This window comes from Myotis daubentonii, chromosome 10 (genome assembly GCF_963259705.1).
Source record: "Myotis daubentonii chromosome 10, mMyoDau2.1, whole genome shotgun sequence".
Classification (NCBI taxonomy): Eukaryota; Metazoa; Chordata; class Mammalia; order Chiroptera; family Vespertilionidae; genus Myotis; species Myotis daubentonii.
The window spans coordinates 14,589,642-14,607,191 of NC_081849.1; the positions used below are offsets into that span (position 1 = coordinate 14,589,642).

At 39.1% G+C, this 17,550-nt stretch overlaps 1 protein-coding gene across 1 annotated transcript; it reads right to left on the reverse strand.

The window, feature by feature from the left end:
• Positions 1-10,557: 10,557 nt before the first annotated feature.
• On the reverse strand, positions 10,558-15,712 carry LOC132242682 (THO complex subunit 2-like). The gene is given in 5 exon segments (XM_059711643.1): positions 10,558-11,098; positions 11,101-11,157; positions 11,159-13,737; positions 13,740-14,383; positions 14,385-15,712. Coding segments are annotated over 5 exon segments (4,725 nt in total). The 3' UTR covers positions 10,558-10,981.
• Positions 15,713-17,550: the final 1,838 nt, after the last annotated feature.

Below are 17,550 nucleotides of genomic sequence, written 5' to 3' on the forward strand. Positions count from 1 at the left end.
TTTTCTTACTCTTGTTGTAGAGGTCATACTAAACCTTAAAACGTAGTCTTTTTATGAGTATATGAGAGCAGTTAGAATTAGCCAGAGTTGCATTAGTGTGCTGGCAAGTCCCCAGGAAAGTGATGGTGGGCCCCATGTACTGCTGGTTTCCTAAGGGATAAAAGCAGCCTGGAGTTAGTTTTTAGAAAGCAGATAAAAGAAATGCCATGCTGTGCTTCCACTTTTAAATCTGATGAGCTGTGGGATGACTACTATCTTCTTATAGAATCAAAAGTTTTAAATTCCTAGTCGGAGAGGATTTTTCTATCCAAATAAATACTTCAAATACTTAGAAATCAAAGTGCAATGAATATTTCTGGTTGGCTTTTAAAATGTCCTTACAAAAATGACTGTAATCAAAGCCATTTAAAAATTTCTTCTCTTGACTTTCTCATTTGCAAAGTGTGTAGTAGAATAATAGTGCCTTCTTTGAAGTATTTGTATGAGAATCAAACAAGGTAGAGTTGTTCCAGGGGTAGGAGGAAGTAGAAGAGTGCAAAGGGGATAAATGGTGGTGGAAAGAGACGATACTTTGAGCAATGGGTGCACGATGCAGTATGCATATGATGTTTTGTTGAGTTGTACACGTGAAACCTGTATGGTTTGTTAACCAATGTCACCCCAATAAATAAATTTAAAAACTTCATTTAGAAATTAGCAATTGGTTATGTAGCACTTTGCGGTTCTTAAAGTCTCTTCATTAGTACTGAGTGTAATATAATCACATTTGTAGAGCTGAAATTATGCCTGGGAAAGAGGGATAGTCTGGAACCAGAGAAATGGTCCTCAATGATTGTAAGGGTTAAATATTGAGCTCTACTCCACCTCTCAGGAGGGTCCTTCTTCAGTGATCTCAGAACCTCATCCAAGTGTCTCTCTCTCCACACACACACACATATGTGATATATATATATATATATATATATATATATATATATATATATATGCACATATATGCATAGATATATACTGTATATCACAAATACACACACACACACACACACACACACACACACACACACATACATACTAGAGGCCCGGTGCATGAAATTTGTGCACTGGGGGTGGGGGTGTCCCTCAGCCCAGCCTGCACCCTCTCCAATCTGGAACCCCTCGGGGATCAGGCTTAAACCAGCAGTCGGAATGCCTCTCACAATCCGGGACTGCTGGTTCCTAACCACTCGCCTGCCTGCCTACCTGCCTGCCTGCCTGATTGCCCCTAATCACTTCTGCCTGCCAGCCTGATCATCCCCTAACCGCTCCCCTGCTGGCTGGATTGCCCCTAACTGCCTTCTCCTGCCAGCCATCTTGTGATGATGTGGGGGCAGCCATCTTGTGATGCAAGGGCATGAGGATTGATTTGCATATTACCTCTTTATTATGTAGGATTGAACATCTACAGTCATATAATGCACATCTATATATATATATTTATAACCTCTGAGGAATTGTAACATTTTTGTTGAAGAGGAAATCAACAATTTTAACTTGATTCTAATAATAGTTTGTTTTAATAAATAATAAAAAATAGCTTACTTATTGTATGTTCCAACAGAACCATATTATATACACTTTTTACTCCAAGTTATATATAGGAGTCATTCTAAGCATTAAAGTCAGAAAAAAATTGATGTGAAAATTAGCTCAAGAAACCTTATAAAAACCATCATACAGATCATTTGTGTCTATTTTATAGTTTAGTTCAGCCGAATTAAAAAGAAAATACAAAACAAAACCTGATTGGTGTTCAACTTAGTTCTTCATCTCCTGGGCTTTAATTTAGCATCCCTTTACCCTTGGTACCCTGAGTCCTTCTTCCCCTTTGTGCCTATGTGAGAACAGGAAGTTCATCTTCTTCATACCCCATCACCTTGCACTCTCATACACCTCTCCCACCCCAGTCCTGTCCCCAAGGGCATTCCCTCTGTAACTGACAAGGCTGTTATTCTGAGCCCACGCCTCCCACATATCTCAGCTTGTGAAGATCCCCAGTTTTCCTGGACTCCCAGCAACATAACTCTTTAAGGTCAGTAATGTAATTTACTGTATATATTGGACCTTTTGCTCTACCCGAAAATTTTTTAAATCTTATAATTATATATATTTTAAATGGAAACACAGCATTATTATAATAGGGACTGCTTCTCTGTCCAGTGACTTGTATCCAATAGAAGAGTAACAAGCCTATTCATTATAACATCTCTGAATAGGTCTTTCAGGCCCAGGTGGCTTCTTGATTTAACCATTAATCCCTGAGGAAAAATTATAGTTTCATAGCTCAAAACACAGCATTCAGGAACATTTTGGTGCTTAAGGTTAATATTTCTTTCTAAGAGAAAAATGAGGGCAAGCTCGAAAGTGATTATTTGATTAATTTGAAAACGAGGTGTGTAGAAATATATGAAGAAAACCCAAGTGAGAACAGAGGCTGTTTATTCAGTATTTGCTACAAAGAAGTCAGCTACGTTCACGTGTGTTTGGCAGAGACTCAAAGTCAAGCAGGGGAGTGGGAAAACTTTAGAGTAAAAGAAAGGGAAAGCTTCAGGTATGCTCTGATTACAGGTTGTTGGCAAGGGAGTGGAGGTGGGCTGACTAGAATAGGGTCCTCTCATGTGATTGATTTAGGGACTATATTTATTTGACACTCTCCCGTTGGTTCTGAGTTGGAAGTGGGGACAGACGAGGGAAGCTGGTGTCATTGATGGCCCTGACCATTGTTTGCTGCAGAGGTTGTGGCTTGGCTTGCCAGGCTGGTTGTTGCAGAGGTAGTTGATTAGACTTTTCTTGCATACATGGTTAAGCCATTGTCTATTTGTGTATTCAACCTACAAAGTGTAATGATAGAAAATTTGCTTTAATAAATATTAAAAAATTGATTGCAAAAACAAAAATTTGAAAGCAGTGTTGAAATAGTTGCAGGGATAGTCAAGACAGTAGAACACAACAGATAATCCTGAAACAATTATGTATAGTAAATTAATATTGAATGGAGGAAGGCTTATCTATGAAATAATAAAGTTTAAAAAAATAAATTATTAAGCAAATGACATTGGAAAAGTTAGCAAATTATTGGAATCCTACTTTCACATGAGGTTATAGTCCAAGGAAATTCTGGACTGAAACATAAATGTTCACAATTTAACAAATCTAGGGAGATGAATGCTTATTTAGTATCTGGATAATTATTTTCTAAACATGTAATAATATGTATCTCAAAGAGAAAAATGTAGACCCGAGCACACAAAATTATAAAACTGATTTACACAAAAAGTCATATTCTTGATATATAAAGTTCACAGAAATCAATGAGAGGAATCTCTAAAGACAAGCCCAAAGATAAGTAAAGACAAAGGAAAGGAAAGTTATAAAATTTGAAATAAATATTACCAATAAGTATATAATAAGTTTAACTTTAATTGTAATCAAATAATAAAAGAAACATAGCATAATGAAGCATTTTTTCATCTAATGGATCAAATAATAATATAAAAACTTTAATGTTACTGAAGAGGTCATGGAGAGATGGATTCATATGTACTTCTGGTAAGAATTTATATTAACCCTCAACGGTAATTTGAAAGCAATTTGGCAATGTGTAATACTGTAATCTCTTAAATATTCTTACCCCTCTATCCAAGTGGACCTTATTATGAAGAAATATGCAGAGGAAGATATTCATTGCAGCATTATTTATTATAATGAAAATGTGGAAATAACTGAATGTTTAAAATTAGAGGGATATTAAATAAATTATAGTGCACCAAATATAATGGGACATTATACAGCCATTAAAATATATTTGTGAGAGATTTTTACAGTAATGGAAAATGTTCATGTTACAATGTTAAGAGAAAAAAATGAAGGGAATACAGAATGCTCTGTTAAACATCCATGAACATATACTTTAAAAATACATCTTTGGTTATTTTATTATATAAATTTAAAGAAGTAGAATTATTAGGCATATATATTTTAAAGCTTTTCATATATATTGCCAAATTTCCTTCCAGAAAAATCAGCTCAGTTTTCTTTTACACTTTTTACTGGCAGTATATCTGAATACCATCTCATATGAGTACTTTCCCCCTTCACTTTTTCAAATATTAGGTATTAAGTATTTTTAAAATATTTGTCAATATGTTGATAAAATTTCACCCCATTAATTTAATCTAAATTAAGTTAAAGTTCATGTTTTAAAGATATTTTTATTGCTTTTGTGTATTTCTGAATTGCCTATTTGTGATCTGTACATTTTATGTGCTTATTTTTTCCTTTCTGAGTTGGTAAGAACACTTTATATTTTAAAGAGAAAATACTAAACTCAAGTTTCTCTATAATGTTATATGAGGCAAAGACCAGTAGAGGACCTTGAGTTTTTCTGACTTATTCAACATCTACTTATGAAATCACTATTTTCCATCAGTCATGCTTCAACATTGGTAGGACCAAAGAAATTGAATATGGTATAGTTTTTAAGCAAGTTACAAGTAAAATGGAGACATTGATGTATACATAAAGTGCCCAGGTTATACTGAGTCACATGATTAATTCTGAATTTGAGAATGAGCGATGGTTTTAAAAAATTAGATTTATCTTTAAACTGTGTCTTGAAGAACATGCTCGATTTACAGCTGGTTTAATAAAAGCCTTTCCGGGTTGAAGAGAACATCAGGCATAGGAAGAACACCTATGATAAGGCCAAGGCATGTATTGCCTAGAAAAGCCTGGCTCTTCTTTCTTTCAATCCATAGGGTTAAGTTGACCTTCGAAATCTTCACTGTCTGGATACAAACTCTCAGGTACTGAAGGTTAGAAAATCTCTGAAGTGTTCTCAGAACTAATTATATTGAAGGAGGCTGACATTTTAAATCTCAGAAGACCCTAATGTAGAAAATGAAAATTTAAATTTAGTTTAGTTTAAATAAGGATATAGAAGTGGATTAGATATTTGTGTTAATCATATCAATGCATTCACTCCCAGTAAGCATGGTACATGGATGCCTTCAATATTCTCAGAATCAATGGAATCAGAACAAAAGTATTATCTATAAGATTCAAGTGCATTCACCTTTTAAAAAGTATTTTACATTCATGAAATCACATTCCCTACTCATTTGGGATGGACAATGTTCTTGTCCTTTCCCTCTGTCACTTGATGATCAGTATTCAAAGAAGGTAGAAAGAACATCCAATAATAAAATTTCAGTAATAATTTATATAAAACAAATATTTTTCTTTTAATTTTATTTGGGTTTCAGCACAAAATTAATTAGAAACCAATCATTTGAAGGTCGGGTTTTTAAATAATTTCTTCAAATAAAACATGTATTTATATTAAAGCTATGGTTTTGTTGGATTTTAATATTCCATTGATTCATTTTTTCTTGGGAAAATAAATTTTCTCTTTAGCATTCAATGTCTACTGGAAGAGCAATTTTAGACTATATAAAAACACTGACTATCATAACAGCTATAGTTGCAGATAGTGTATGTCACAAAGTGGGGGGTGGGCTACACTGTGTAAAATCTTAGTTGTCATATTTTAATAAATATGGATTTGCTCAAATAATTAAGACATGTTCATTGATCACATTCATAGAGTATATGATTTACCATGATATATAAGATAATTTATGTAGAAGACATAAGGCACATATATAAATAATTATTAACAATTTTGGATTTCCCAAAAGCAGATTCATAGAGAAATCCATGAGAGTCAGGGGCATGCCAGTTTATTTCTTGCTGTGTGGGGAAGGTGGAATTTGATCGTGACTTTAAATAATGAACATGATTTAGGTGTGGTGACGATAGGAAGTGGCAAGGCAATTACAGCAAAGGAGAGAGCTTCAGCAAAGGTATAGAGCAGTGGTTCTCAACCTTGGCTGCACATTAGAATCACCTGGGAATCTTGTTAAAATCCTGATTTCTGGGTCTCATCCTCCGGAAATTCTGTTTCTTTCTTACTAATGTTGTGGCCCCACCCCATAACAAAGAAACAGAACTTCCGGAGGATGGGGCCCAGAAATCAGGATTTTAACAAGATTCCCAGGTGATTCTAATGTGCAGCCAAGGTTGAGAACCACTGGTATAGAGCCTGAAAACTACCAGGTGTTTGTTGGGACCTGTGAGGTTGATTAGAAGCCAATCTAAATATAAGGAAGTAGCAGAAATAGAGATTAAAAGACAAGTGAAGACAGGTAGAAAAGAATTTGAATAGTAGATTAAGAAGCTTGGATTTTAATTACTAGGTGATAAAGAACAATTTTAATGATAATATTACTTAACATTTACTGAATTATTACTATATGCCTATAAACATATTACTATATGCCTATAAACATATTATTACTAAAATTATTACTATAAACATGATACTATATGTTTCTGTTCTGAGCACTTGCCATGTATTAGTCATTTAATCATCATTTTCACTCTGTGAGGTGATTCTATCATATTCTGAAGTTTGTAGATAAGGAAATGGAGATCCTGAGAAACTTGTTCCAGGTCAAATAACTACTAAACTCAGTCTTACTACACAGTAATGTGACTCCATATGGTGGCCATGAGCTGCATGCGGCCGCTGAGCACTTGCAATGTGCTAGTGTGCTGAGGAACTGAATTTTTAATGTTTATTAATTTAATGCCGGGGTCCAGCCCCAGCAGTCCAGGGGTTCCCAAAGGTGTGGATGGAGTTGGCGAAGAATGATTTACACGGAGACTGCGTTGTTCTCCGTGGATCTTCCCTGTGCCTGGCTGAGGCCACAGAGAGAGATGCAGAGGCAAGCTGAGCCTTTATTTTATAGTCAGAGGTAAACAAGGTAGTGGTTACCATAGTTACACTGTTCTTGTGAGTTTCACTTGTTTTGGCCACTTCCTGCACCTCCCTCAGCCCATTAGCTTCCCAGATAAGATATAGGAAGCATTTTAAGGTCAAGCCTAATTATGCTAAGAGGACTGTGCCCTCTAAGCTGGGACTTGTTTGTGACTTTGCCAACAGGTAAGTGCGAGGCTTAACCCTCTATCGGCTCCCCACAATTTAAATTTAAATAGTCACACTTGGCTAGTGGCTAGCATAGTGGACATCACAGCGCTAGGGTGTGCTAGCTTTACCATTCCATTTTAGAGCAGAGGAGAGATGTTATCATTATGACTCTGTACACCAGTGCTTTTCAAAGCATCTTCTATAGGATGATAACTGAAGAGTTGTTCTCACATAAACAAATTCATAGTCCAAGTAAGAGAGAAAAAACCTGCACAGTATTTCCCCTGTTGGGAACTCACATTTACATTAGTATATTTAAGGCTATAAAGTAAATATATCAATTTTATTTTTTTAAAATGTAGTAATCAAAAACCTCTCCCCAAAAACAAAAGTTGAAGACCAGACAGATTCACTGGTAAATTCTACCAAACATTCAAGGAAGCATCAATATCAATTTTTCTCAAACTATTCCAAAGAATAGAAGAGGAAGGAAGTCTTCCAAAATCATTTTATGAGGCCAGCATCACCCTGATACCAAAACCAGACAGACACCAATAGAAAAGAAAATTACAGGCCCATATCCCCAATGAACATAGATGTAAAAACCCTCAACACAATATTGTTGGGGTCCAACCCCAGCAGGTGTAGGGGTCCCCAAAGGTGTGGACGGAGTCGGCGAAGAAGGAATGACATGGAGACAGCGTTCAGTTGATCAGCAGCCTAGCCAGGATTTCTAGCCAGGATCTCCAGCCAATCTGTCTAGGATCTCCAGCCAAGTTCTGGTGTTTATTGTCTTGTTACATCTGTATTTATACCAGTTAATTTTAATCTTGTCCATTTCTATTGCAAAGGTTAGGGCGTTTCTTATCTCCATTCTAGGGAGTAAAGATTATGTAGCTTAAGGGTGATTGTTTGTAGTTGAAGTGAATAACTACCCACCTGGCATTTAGTTAAGTGGTTTAATTCCCTCCCTAACTTCAGGGAAAAATCCCTACCTGGGGAAACAACCTTTCTCGGAGAGGTGACCTTGGTTAAAACACATAGTGCCAAGAAGGTGAGAAAACATATTAAGAAGAGTATGCCATATACGCCAGGTCCCTTGAAACATATGCTGTGCAGATGTTTCTTCCCTGCAGCGACTGTGTCAAGCAGCAAGGATAGACCGGCTTCTGGCAAATTCCCCCCCCCCCCTTTTTTTTTTAAATGATAGCGCATGTAAATCAGCGCCACCTCTCAGATTGGGTTGTTTAAGACTCAGGAGAAGACTGACAAGCAACGATAGCGAGCATAGCTATAAACATAGTGGATGGAGTGCACAAGGAGCCTTGTTCCGGTAGTAGGTTGCTGGCCTCTTCAGTCAAGGAATTTCAGCTGTCCTCAAGTTGCGGGTTTGGTTGTCCTTGTTGATCTGGCTAGCGGGCGGTGTCATTGGCAATGGGATTCCCGAAGCGTCAGTGAGTTGAAGGGCTGCATCAAAGGGTCCATCAGGGCCATGCTTGATGGTGGTGTCAGTGTCCAGGAAGGAGTTAGCTGTGCCCTCTGGGTCAGCTGATATGGAAGATGGAGGGTAGTAGAGAGAAAAAGAAGAGAAAGCAAAAGAACTACAAGGCATGGAAGTGTTTAGAAAAAAGAGGGAGAAGAAAGGGAAGAAGGCAGCATCCTGACACAGCCCTTTCCTTCAGCTTCCCTGTTCCCTGTGGTCCAAGGTAGAAATGGGAAACAAGTCCTGTTGCAGTGAGAGGGCAGCTGCTGTCAGCCAGTCTCTGTCCTTACCTGGGTCCCGATCTGAGCTGGGCATGGGAAGCGGGAAGCAGCCATGGGGGCAGGAGACCTCCCTCAGAAGGAGCGAGTGTTCAATCCCTTGCATAGTTGGGGGGTGTGTGTGAGGATCTGTGCCCCACCTCTGTTGGCCCCCAAGTTCTCTCCTGCCAGCCCCTCTGCGACTGTGCCTGTCTTAGGTCGTTCCCCCCTGAGGAATCTTACCCGTCTTTGACTAACCAGCCATCCTCCGGGGCCAAGCAGGGTGATGTGAGGTTCAGTTCTGTCTCCTAGGTAGCCTCCACGCCCAGCAACTGCCTTGGGATCCCCTCGCCTGCTGGCAGGGCCCCGACTCAGGTCACATCTCTTGGGGAACCCAGGTTTCTTCTCCAGGGAGGGCCCAGCTCACACCATTGGGTGAGAGGCAGATCCATGGCACCAGCCACCATGAGGCCTCAACTTCAGCATGAACATAAATCCCAGGCAACAGCTGTGGGCAAATGGACTGTGAGAAGGGGTCCCTCTTGACACAAGGGCAAGAGGGGCCAATACTGGACAAAGGAGAGTCCCAGGACAGGGCTCTTTCTCAGCCCAGGATGTCAGGTTCTTGGCACAAGACAACTCCATGTATGGGGCATATACCAGACACCCCCAGTCACGGCAGAAAAGGGATGTGCCCTTCCTGGAACAATAGGGTAGGGAGATTCTAGAAAAAGCTGTGTTCAGGAGAAAAGGAGAAAGGCCAAAGAACCAGCAAACAAGTAGTCAGATTAAAAAAAGAAAGAAAAAGGAAAGGAGATGTGGGGCAAAGCTGGGACATATGGACAGACAAAAAGGAGGCACATGTGATCCTCCCAATGGACAGGTTGTTCCAGCTCAGGGCTGCAGATCTGCTGCAGATGGGCACTGGTCAGGTGTGCTAGGGTGAGGCGGAGACGGAGGGCGGTGAGACATAAGGTCGGACTAGACCAGGGGTGGGCAAACTTTTTGACTCGAGGGCCACAATGGGTTCTTAAACTGGACCGGAGGGTCGGAACAAAAGCATGGATGGAGTGTTTGTGTGAACTAATATAAATTCAAAGTAAACATCATTACATAAAAGGGTACGGTCTTTTTTTTTTTTAGTTTTATTCATTTCAAACGGGTCAGATCCGGCCCGCGGGCTGTAGTTTGCCCACGGCTGGACTAAATGGTGTGGAATCCACACAGGTGAGTCTGCGTCCTGTGGAAATATACAAACATATCCTCTCCCCCAGGTTAAAAGTACATCAGGTCTCTTCCAGGCTCCTGTAAGCAAGTCTCTCCATTTGACAAGGGCTTTAGGTTTAATTAGATCAGGATTCCAATGTCTGTACATCGGGGAATTTCCCTCAGAATCTACATTTAGTGTATTAATTACAAATAGAGTATGTTGTAGAACATGATGAGGAGAGGAATATTTAAACTCATTTTCTTGTAACGGAGTAAATCAAACACCGCTGGGGCTATATAATAGAACTCCCATTTGAGACAAGATAGCTCTTTCCCATAATGTAAAGGGGATAGTTGTAATTACATAGGGACAGAATGTTCCTGAATGTTGATCTTCATCAGCCCAAGTTAAAATCTGAGAACTCTTTTTTACATTAGATGCCATGCCTAGTCCTGCTGGGAAGTGGAGGTGGTGTGCGTGGGCCATGAAGAGGGCCAATCCTTCCCTGCTATGCAGGACACATCTGCTCCTGTATCCAATAGACCTTCAATTGGTTTTCCCTGAATCAGGAACTAAAGTTAAATTTTTTACAGGAAGCCAAAATCCTCACGTAATACAATCAGTCATCCCAATATTGTCAAAGGTATAGGCGTTTGCACATAAACACAGTCTATTTACATCATTAAGGAACTAGTCCCTGGAGGCGGTTTCCTCTCTTTTCTGAGAAAAAAAGGGATGAAATTTTCATCAGATGCTGCTTCTGGGTGTTGAATTTCAAATGAGAATTGTATACACAGGAAGCATGCTGCAAGGAACTGACTAGAGGTGAAAATAATATCCTGACAACTGGTGACTTTGGAATGACTTGTCTAGAGGATGGTGGGTTGTAGTCCTCTTTTGACTTAAAGCAGATTCCCTGAAATGGACAACACCAGAAGCTCTTAATTATGGGAGATAGAGTTCTGAGAGTGATGCATGGAGCACTGGCATCCTCCTCCAGGAGACCTTCAACTTAGGGGTCTGTATATACCCTTTTTGCCACTGGAGGAGATTTTATCCATCTTTTCAGATTTAAATGAATCGCTGCCTTTTTCACTGCCTGAAGATTGTGACTTATTTTGGTTGTTTTTTGTCCCTTGTTTTTCGCATTTGGATAAGGAGAATCACATGGATTTTCACTTTTTGTGTTTTTAAACCGCCATTGTTCCGTTTTCTTCTTTTCTTCGCCTCTTCATTAAGTCTGGTAGCACTTCCCGGTTATTGTTTGAGTGATGCCGTTTACGACCTTTTCTGTCCTTTTCATCTTTTTTCTCTCTTTCTCTGGATCTTTCCCTTGACTTGTCCAATTCTTTCTTGTCTGTTTCTCTCTCCTTTCTCTTGATTAGTGGTGAAGGGGTATGAATAAGGTACAGCTTTGCTGAAGACTCCTTGAGTTCAATGAGACTGTCCTTTATTGTTGAGGTATGTGATGGAGAAGGGTGTATATCAATTTTACGCCGGCGTTTTTGTTCCCTTTCAGGCTCAGTAATATCTGATTGGGGAACAGGTGACTTCAAGGGCCCAGAAAATAGTCTTTTTTCTCCTCCTTTAACATTTTCTTTTGATTTTATTTCCTTTGCTCTATCTCTTCCTCTGAATGCCTCCTTCTCTATTTCCTTTTCTTGAGTCAATTTTGATTCTATGTTGGGGACAGTGGTCTTGAATTTCTCACCTTTAGCCTTTTCTTCCTTCTTGAATTTTTCTTTCTCTTTGTTGGTCTTAGGTGTTCTTTCCTTTGTCTCTCTTGCTTTTTCATCTTTCTTTGGCCGTTCTTCCTTTGGCCGTTTTTCTTTACCATCTTTACTAAGTACCCTGGCCTCTGGAGTCTTTTCTCTTTTCTCCTTTTCCTTCCCTTTCTCTTTGTCATTTTCTTTAATGATGTTGCTGCTATTAAAGCCACTATTGCCATTGCTTGAATTGCCGTTGAGTGTGGCACTAGAAGCTTTATGGACAGCTTTCACACCACACTGAGATCTCGCCATTGATTTATCGTTCTCCTCAGCACTGCTTTCATGAGATTCAGATGCACTTCCTATGGAAGATGAAGACCCACCAACAGGCCCATTGTGTACACTGGCAACTGCGTTCTTCGGAGTGGGGTCTTTGTGATGAAACTCATTTTCAGGTATCATGTATGACTTCCTACATTTCAACTGCCCAGAGTAGCCGGTAGCTAATGCATGTAGACGACGCCTTTTCCCTTTTTCTTCTTGGCAGATTTTATGCACTCTTTTTTCCAAAGCCTGACTCAGATTTAAAACTTTTGGGTAACAAGGAAGTAGTTTTGTTAGCACAATCAAGATATTCCTAATGTGAATATATTCACCTGTTTCAAGGCAATGTACCGATGCCTTGGTTAGTTTGTAAATCCATTTATGTACCACATGTCGAAAATTTTCATAGTCTAGTTGATCAGCTTGACTTCCACCATCACATCCAGTTGCCCGTAGTATAGTAAGGAATCCTGGATAATTTCCACATTTCTTTTCATATGTGGCTCTATCACTGTGCCACCTAGTCACAGTTTCTAACATACAGCAAAGAAACCTCCCATATCGATGTGCTTCATTTTCAGTGCAGCTTGCAACTGTGAAAATTATGTCAGAGAAAACTCAATCATAGCAAAGAAGTGTGGAAAAATTTGGAGTTTTCTGTTGATGTACCAATTCAACAAAACGAGCACAGTAAACAGCATCAATTGCTGAAAAAAGACATCGAGGAAATATACACAGCTGTAAAAATTTTGTGATGGTCTCATTTTGGGTAGATTTTGCGAAAATCCAGTTGTCCTTTTCCCGTTTCAGCCTCTGTAGAACTCGCTGTACATGTTCCATCTGTTTCATTTCTTCTGCAAGAAGCTTGTCCTGAAGGGCACTACAGCGCTCCTTTTCTTTTTTCTTTTCCTTTGGAGGCATTTCTTGATTGTCATCGACTGCTTTCATCTGGACCTTAAGTTTACTTTCTTCCCGTTCATAGCTGGTGTGTGGAACTGCAAGGTCATACATGGTCAACGACCAGAATGTGGCATAGAATCGAGGGCTGATGTCATCCCAGACTTTGGAAACGTGCCATGAGACCACTGCATCATGGACAGGGGCCATCACCATGTCACATGATGCTATGTACTTGTGGACTTTATGTTGCTGTTTACTTCCCTTGTCTGATTATTTAAGTTCATCATATTTGGATGAAATATGGCGTGCATACACTGGCCTAGACAAGAAAAATGCTGCATCGTGGGGTATATGAAATTCGTTGTAGAGCACATCAATTGAAGGTACTCTCTTTGCATAATCTTCTGTGCTTAGATTAAATGCTAAAAATCCACCAAACTGTACCAGGGTATCATGACACTGGTCATAGAGCTTTCCCACCAGTTCCAAATGTTTCTCTCCACCTTCCTGAAAGATCACCCTGTTCCTCTGCTGAGCTATCATCAAAACAAGGGGAAGAGCAAGATCATAGTCCAATAGTGCATCCTTTAATCTCTGGGAGGATTTTTTAGTGTTTCTGATCTGGCCACAAGAACCTCCCTCAGCTTTTAGTTGCTCTCCACCAGTCATAGCCTCTAGTTGCTCCATTGTCATTGTCTCTTCCCTGGTGATTCCTATTCCTGCCATTTTGTGTACCACCTCCTCCAATATAAGCAGGCCAGTACTTCTGCCTGCCTTTAGCTGATTAGCCACGTATTGCAGAAGACCAGCAAGATCCATTGGATATTTAGAAAAACTGCACCACAGAAACTAACAAGAGGCCGAAGCCAGCTTGAAATGGTTGTATCATCGTGTTTCATCCTTTCCTTTTCCGGATTTGCTAAAGCCTCGATGATGCAATAGGACAAGACATCATAATTCAATGAAGTGAGGTATTTCAGTGAATCTACTACAGGTGCCATGAACTCATCACATGTCTGTATTTTTGCTAAGATATAATCAAACAAAATAGTTGGATTGCTGTGGCTCAATTTCCCAATTAGTCTTCCAGAAGGCTTCACATTTTCCTTGGTTAGATGGTTCATGATATCTCTAGCTTTGTCTATTGTTTGAGCTTTAGCTTTTACAAAAAGTAGGGAACTGTTGTAAGTTTCATTCTTCCACTGACCATATAGATGATACCTATGCTGATATGGAACTATTTTCAACATTCCCCATAGTTCCTCAGTCATACAAGCATTGCAGTCCATTAGAGAAAGAGATGGAAGTAGGACCTGGTCCGTAATGCCAAGTAAACAGCTAAGAATAACTTCCATTTTCTCTTTATATTCTTGTTTCCTTCCATCAGACTGAAACTCCTTCATAAAGGATTTGCCTATGCGCACCACTTTTGCAAATAAAATGGGATCCCAAGAAAGGTGGGGGCCAAGGTAACAGCATATTGAAGACATCTGTCCTCAAATCCTCAAAGCTCTCTGCTTGTTTTGGTGCTCTCTTATTTGGCAAAGCATTAACAGGTGAGCCTTTAGCACCTTGAGGAATGCCAACTCTTCGATAGAGAGGCTCAATAGTTATGTGAATAAGCTTGCAAATAGCAAGAGCTGTTAGCTTATGGGAAGCAGCATAGTATGGAGGCATCAGATCCATCATGTTCTGTGCATGCTGCCAATCGCCAATCTTTAATAAGGCTTCTAACAAACCAAGCTTTTGGTTGTCCGGGGGCTTTTCTACTTTCTCCTCCTCCTTTTCCTTTGCCTTCTCTTGTTTATCCACTTTTTCAGAAGACAGTACAGCCACCGTAAGTTTTCTAAGAATTTCCTTAGCTTCCATCATTTCTCGTTTATATTCATCCATAATGCAATTATCAGCTGGAAGAAGATGTACATAAAGATCATTTAAATCAATAAGATTAACTTGTAGGAGCACTGCTGCCACTCTGTATGAAGATGAAGGAGTCTCTCCGTTCGGCTCCTGGTAAAACTTGAATTGGAACCCCAGTATATGACAAAGTGTTTGCGGTTCACACATATTCATATAAGATTCTAATAAAGATATAAAGAAGTCATTATATTCTGGTCTGCATTCAAACACTTCTAAAATGACACCCAAAACTCTATTGGGATCTAGATTAAAGCATCCTATTAAAGATTTGACATTTTCTAAGATTAAATCACTAGTAATATTTCCCGATAAATCTTGCCCCAATTCAGCAATCAGCTTAGCATAGCCTTCATTCTCTTCTCTTAACAAATTGAACTTTTGCTGCTTATAAAAGAGTTTCGTCTTGATTTTAACTGATCTTTGATCGAATTGCTGTGATTATTTGATAAGCCCTAATGATTCCAATGTTTCTGGATCCAGGCGTTCCTTTAGAATCGTGTCTGAAACGAAATACAAACACACTAATACCAATTGCATAAAACAGTATCTCTTGCTCTTCTCTTCTAAAACGGTTGTCTCAATATCTAACATGCAAAAGACATCAGCAAGAATGGAGGGCATATCCTCACGAAATTCGCTGATGTCCTTGAAAACATCAGCTGCTTGTTTGGGCTTCAGATTTCCTTTAATGACATGGTGTGATAACTCATAGAGAGCTCGCTGGAAATCTCTGTAAGTCGAACTGCCGAGGCTCTTGTTTACGCTGAGAAGCCAACATAAGTCCAACAGGTCACCTCTCCCTGATTTCTCCCAGTTCTTTATCCACTCCACCTGGACTGACACCGATGCTGCCTCCATCTTCCCTGACACCGACCCTGCCTCCATCTTCCCTGCCTTAGTGACAGAAGCCTGGAAGTGCCTCAGGTCAGCGTGGGGTCAAAGGGTGCTGGGGTCCAACCCGAGCAGGTCCAGGGGTCCCCAAAGGTGTGGACAGAGTCGGCAAAGAAGGAATGACACGGAGACAGCGTTCAGTTGATCAGCAGCCTAGCCAGGATTTCTAGCCAGGATCTCCAGCCAAGTTCTGTCTAGGATCTCCAGCCAAGTTCTGGTGTTTATTGTCTTGTTACATCTGTATTTATACCAGTTGATTTTAATCTTGTCAATTTCTATTGCAAAGGTTAGGGCGTTTCTTATCTCCATTCTAGGGAGTAAAGATTATGTAGCTTAAGGGTGATTGTTCGTAGTTAAAGTGATTGACTACCCGCCTGGCACTTAGTTAAGGGGTTTTATTCCCTCCCTAACTTCAGGGAAAAATCCCTACCTGGGGAAACAACCTTTCTCGGAGAGGTGACCTTGGTTAAAACACATAGCGCCAAGAAGGTGAGAAAACATATTAAGAACAGTATGCCATACATGCCAGGTCCCTTGAAACATGCTGTGCAGATGTTTCTTCCCTGCAGCGACTGTATCAAGCAGCAAGGATGGACAGGCTTCCGGCACAATATTACCAAACTGAATTCAACAATACATTAAAAAGATCATACACCATGATCAAGTGGGATCTATCACAGGGATGCAAGGATAGTTTAATATTTGCAAATCAATCAGTGTGATACATCACATTAACAAAATGAAGGATACAATTTATGTGACCTCAATCAATGCAGTAAACATATTTGATAAAAACAGTATCCATCATGATAAAAAATTTAAACCATGTGGGTATATAGGAAATGCACCTCAACATAATAAAGGCTATATGTGACAAGTACACATCTGATATCATACTGAGTTGTGAGAAGCTGAAAGTCTTTTCTCTGAGATCATGAATAAGGGAAGGACACCCACGTTTACCACTTTAACCAAAGTAGAATTAGAGGAAAGTCCTAGCAAGAGAAATTAAGAAAAAGAAAGAAATTTAAATTGGAATGGAAGAAGTAAAACTCACTATTTACAGATGGCATGATATTGTATATAGAAAATCCTAAAGACTAGAGCTAATAAATTCAATCAAGTTCCAGGGTACAAAATCAATACTAAAAATCTGTTGCATTTCTATACATTAACAACTTTCAGAAAGAGAAATAAAGTTAATAACCCCTTTTACAATTGCATAAAAAGAATAAAATATCTAGAAATAAATTTAGCCAAGAAGAGGAAAGATCTGTATATTGAAAACTGCAAGACATTAATAAAATAAATTGAAGACACAAATGAATGGAAAGCATATTCTGTGATCATTGATTGGAAGAATAAATATTGCTAAAACGTCCATACTACTCCAAATAATCTAAAGATTCAATGCAATCACTATAAACATTCTAAAGATATTTTTCAAGAAAATAGAACAAATAATCCTAAAATTTGTATGAGAACCCCCAAATACCCAAATAGCTAAAGCAATTTTGAGAAAGAAGAATGATTAAAGCTGGAGATGCCATACTCCTTGATTTCAAACTATATTACAGAGCTATAGAACAGCGATTTTCAACTGGTGAGCCACAATAATTTTTAAAACATGCAATATCTGACTATTTAGCCAGGGAACTAATCTCTTTTCCCTTAGAGTATCAAATAAAAATATGACAACAGCTTCATAACAAATAGCCATCTGGTGTAAATGCCTTGTCCTGAATCATAAATATATTGGTTATATAACAGAGTTGCATCTTAGTGGTTACATCACATAATAAGATTGTGTCTGATTGGTTAATTCTTGGTAC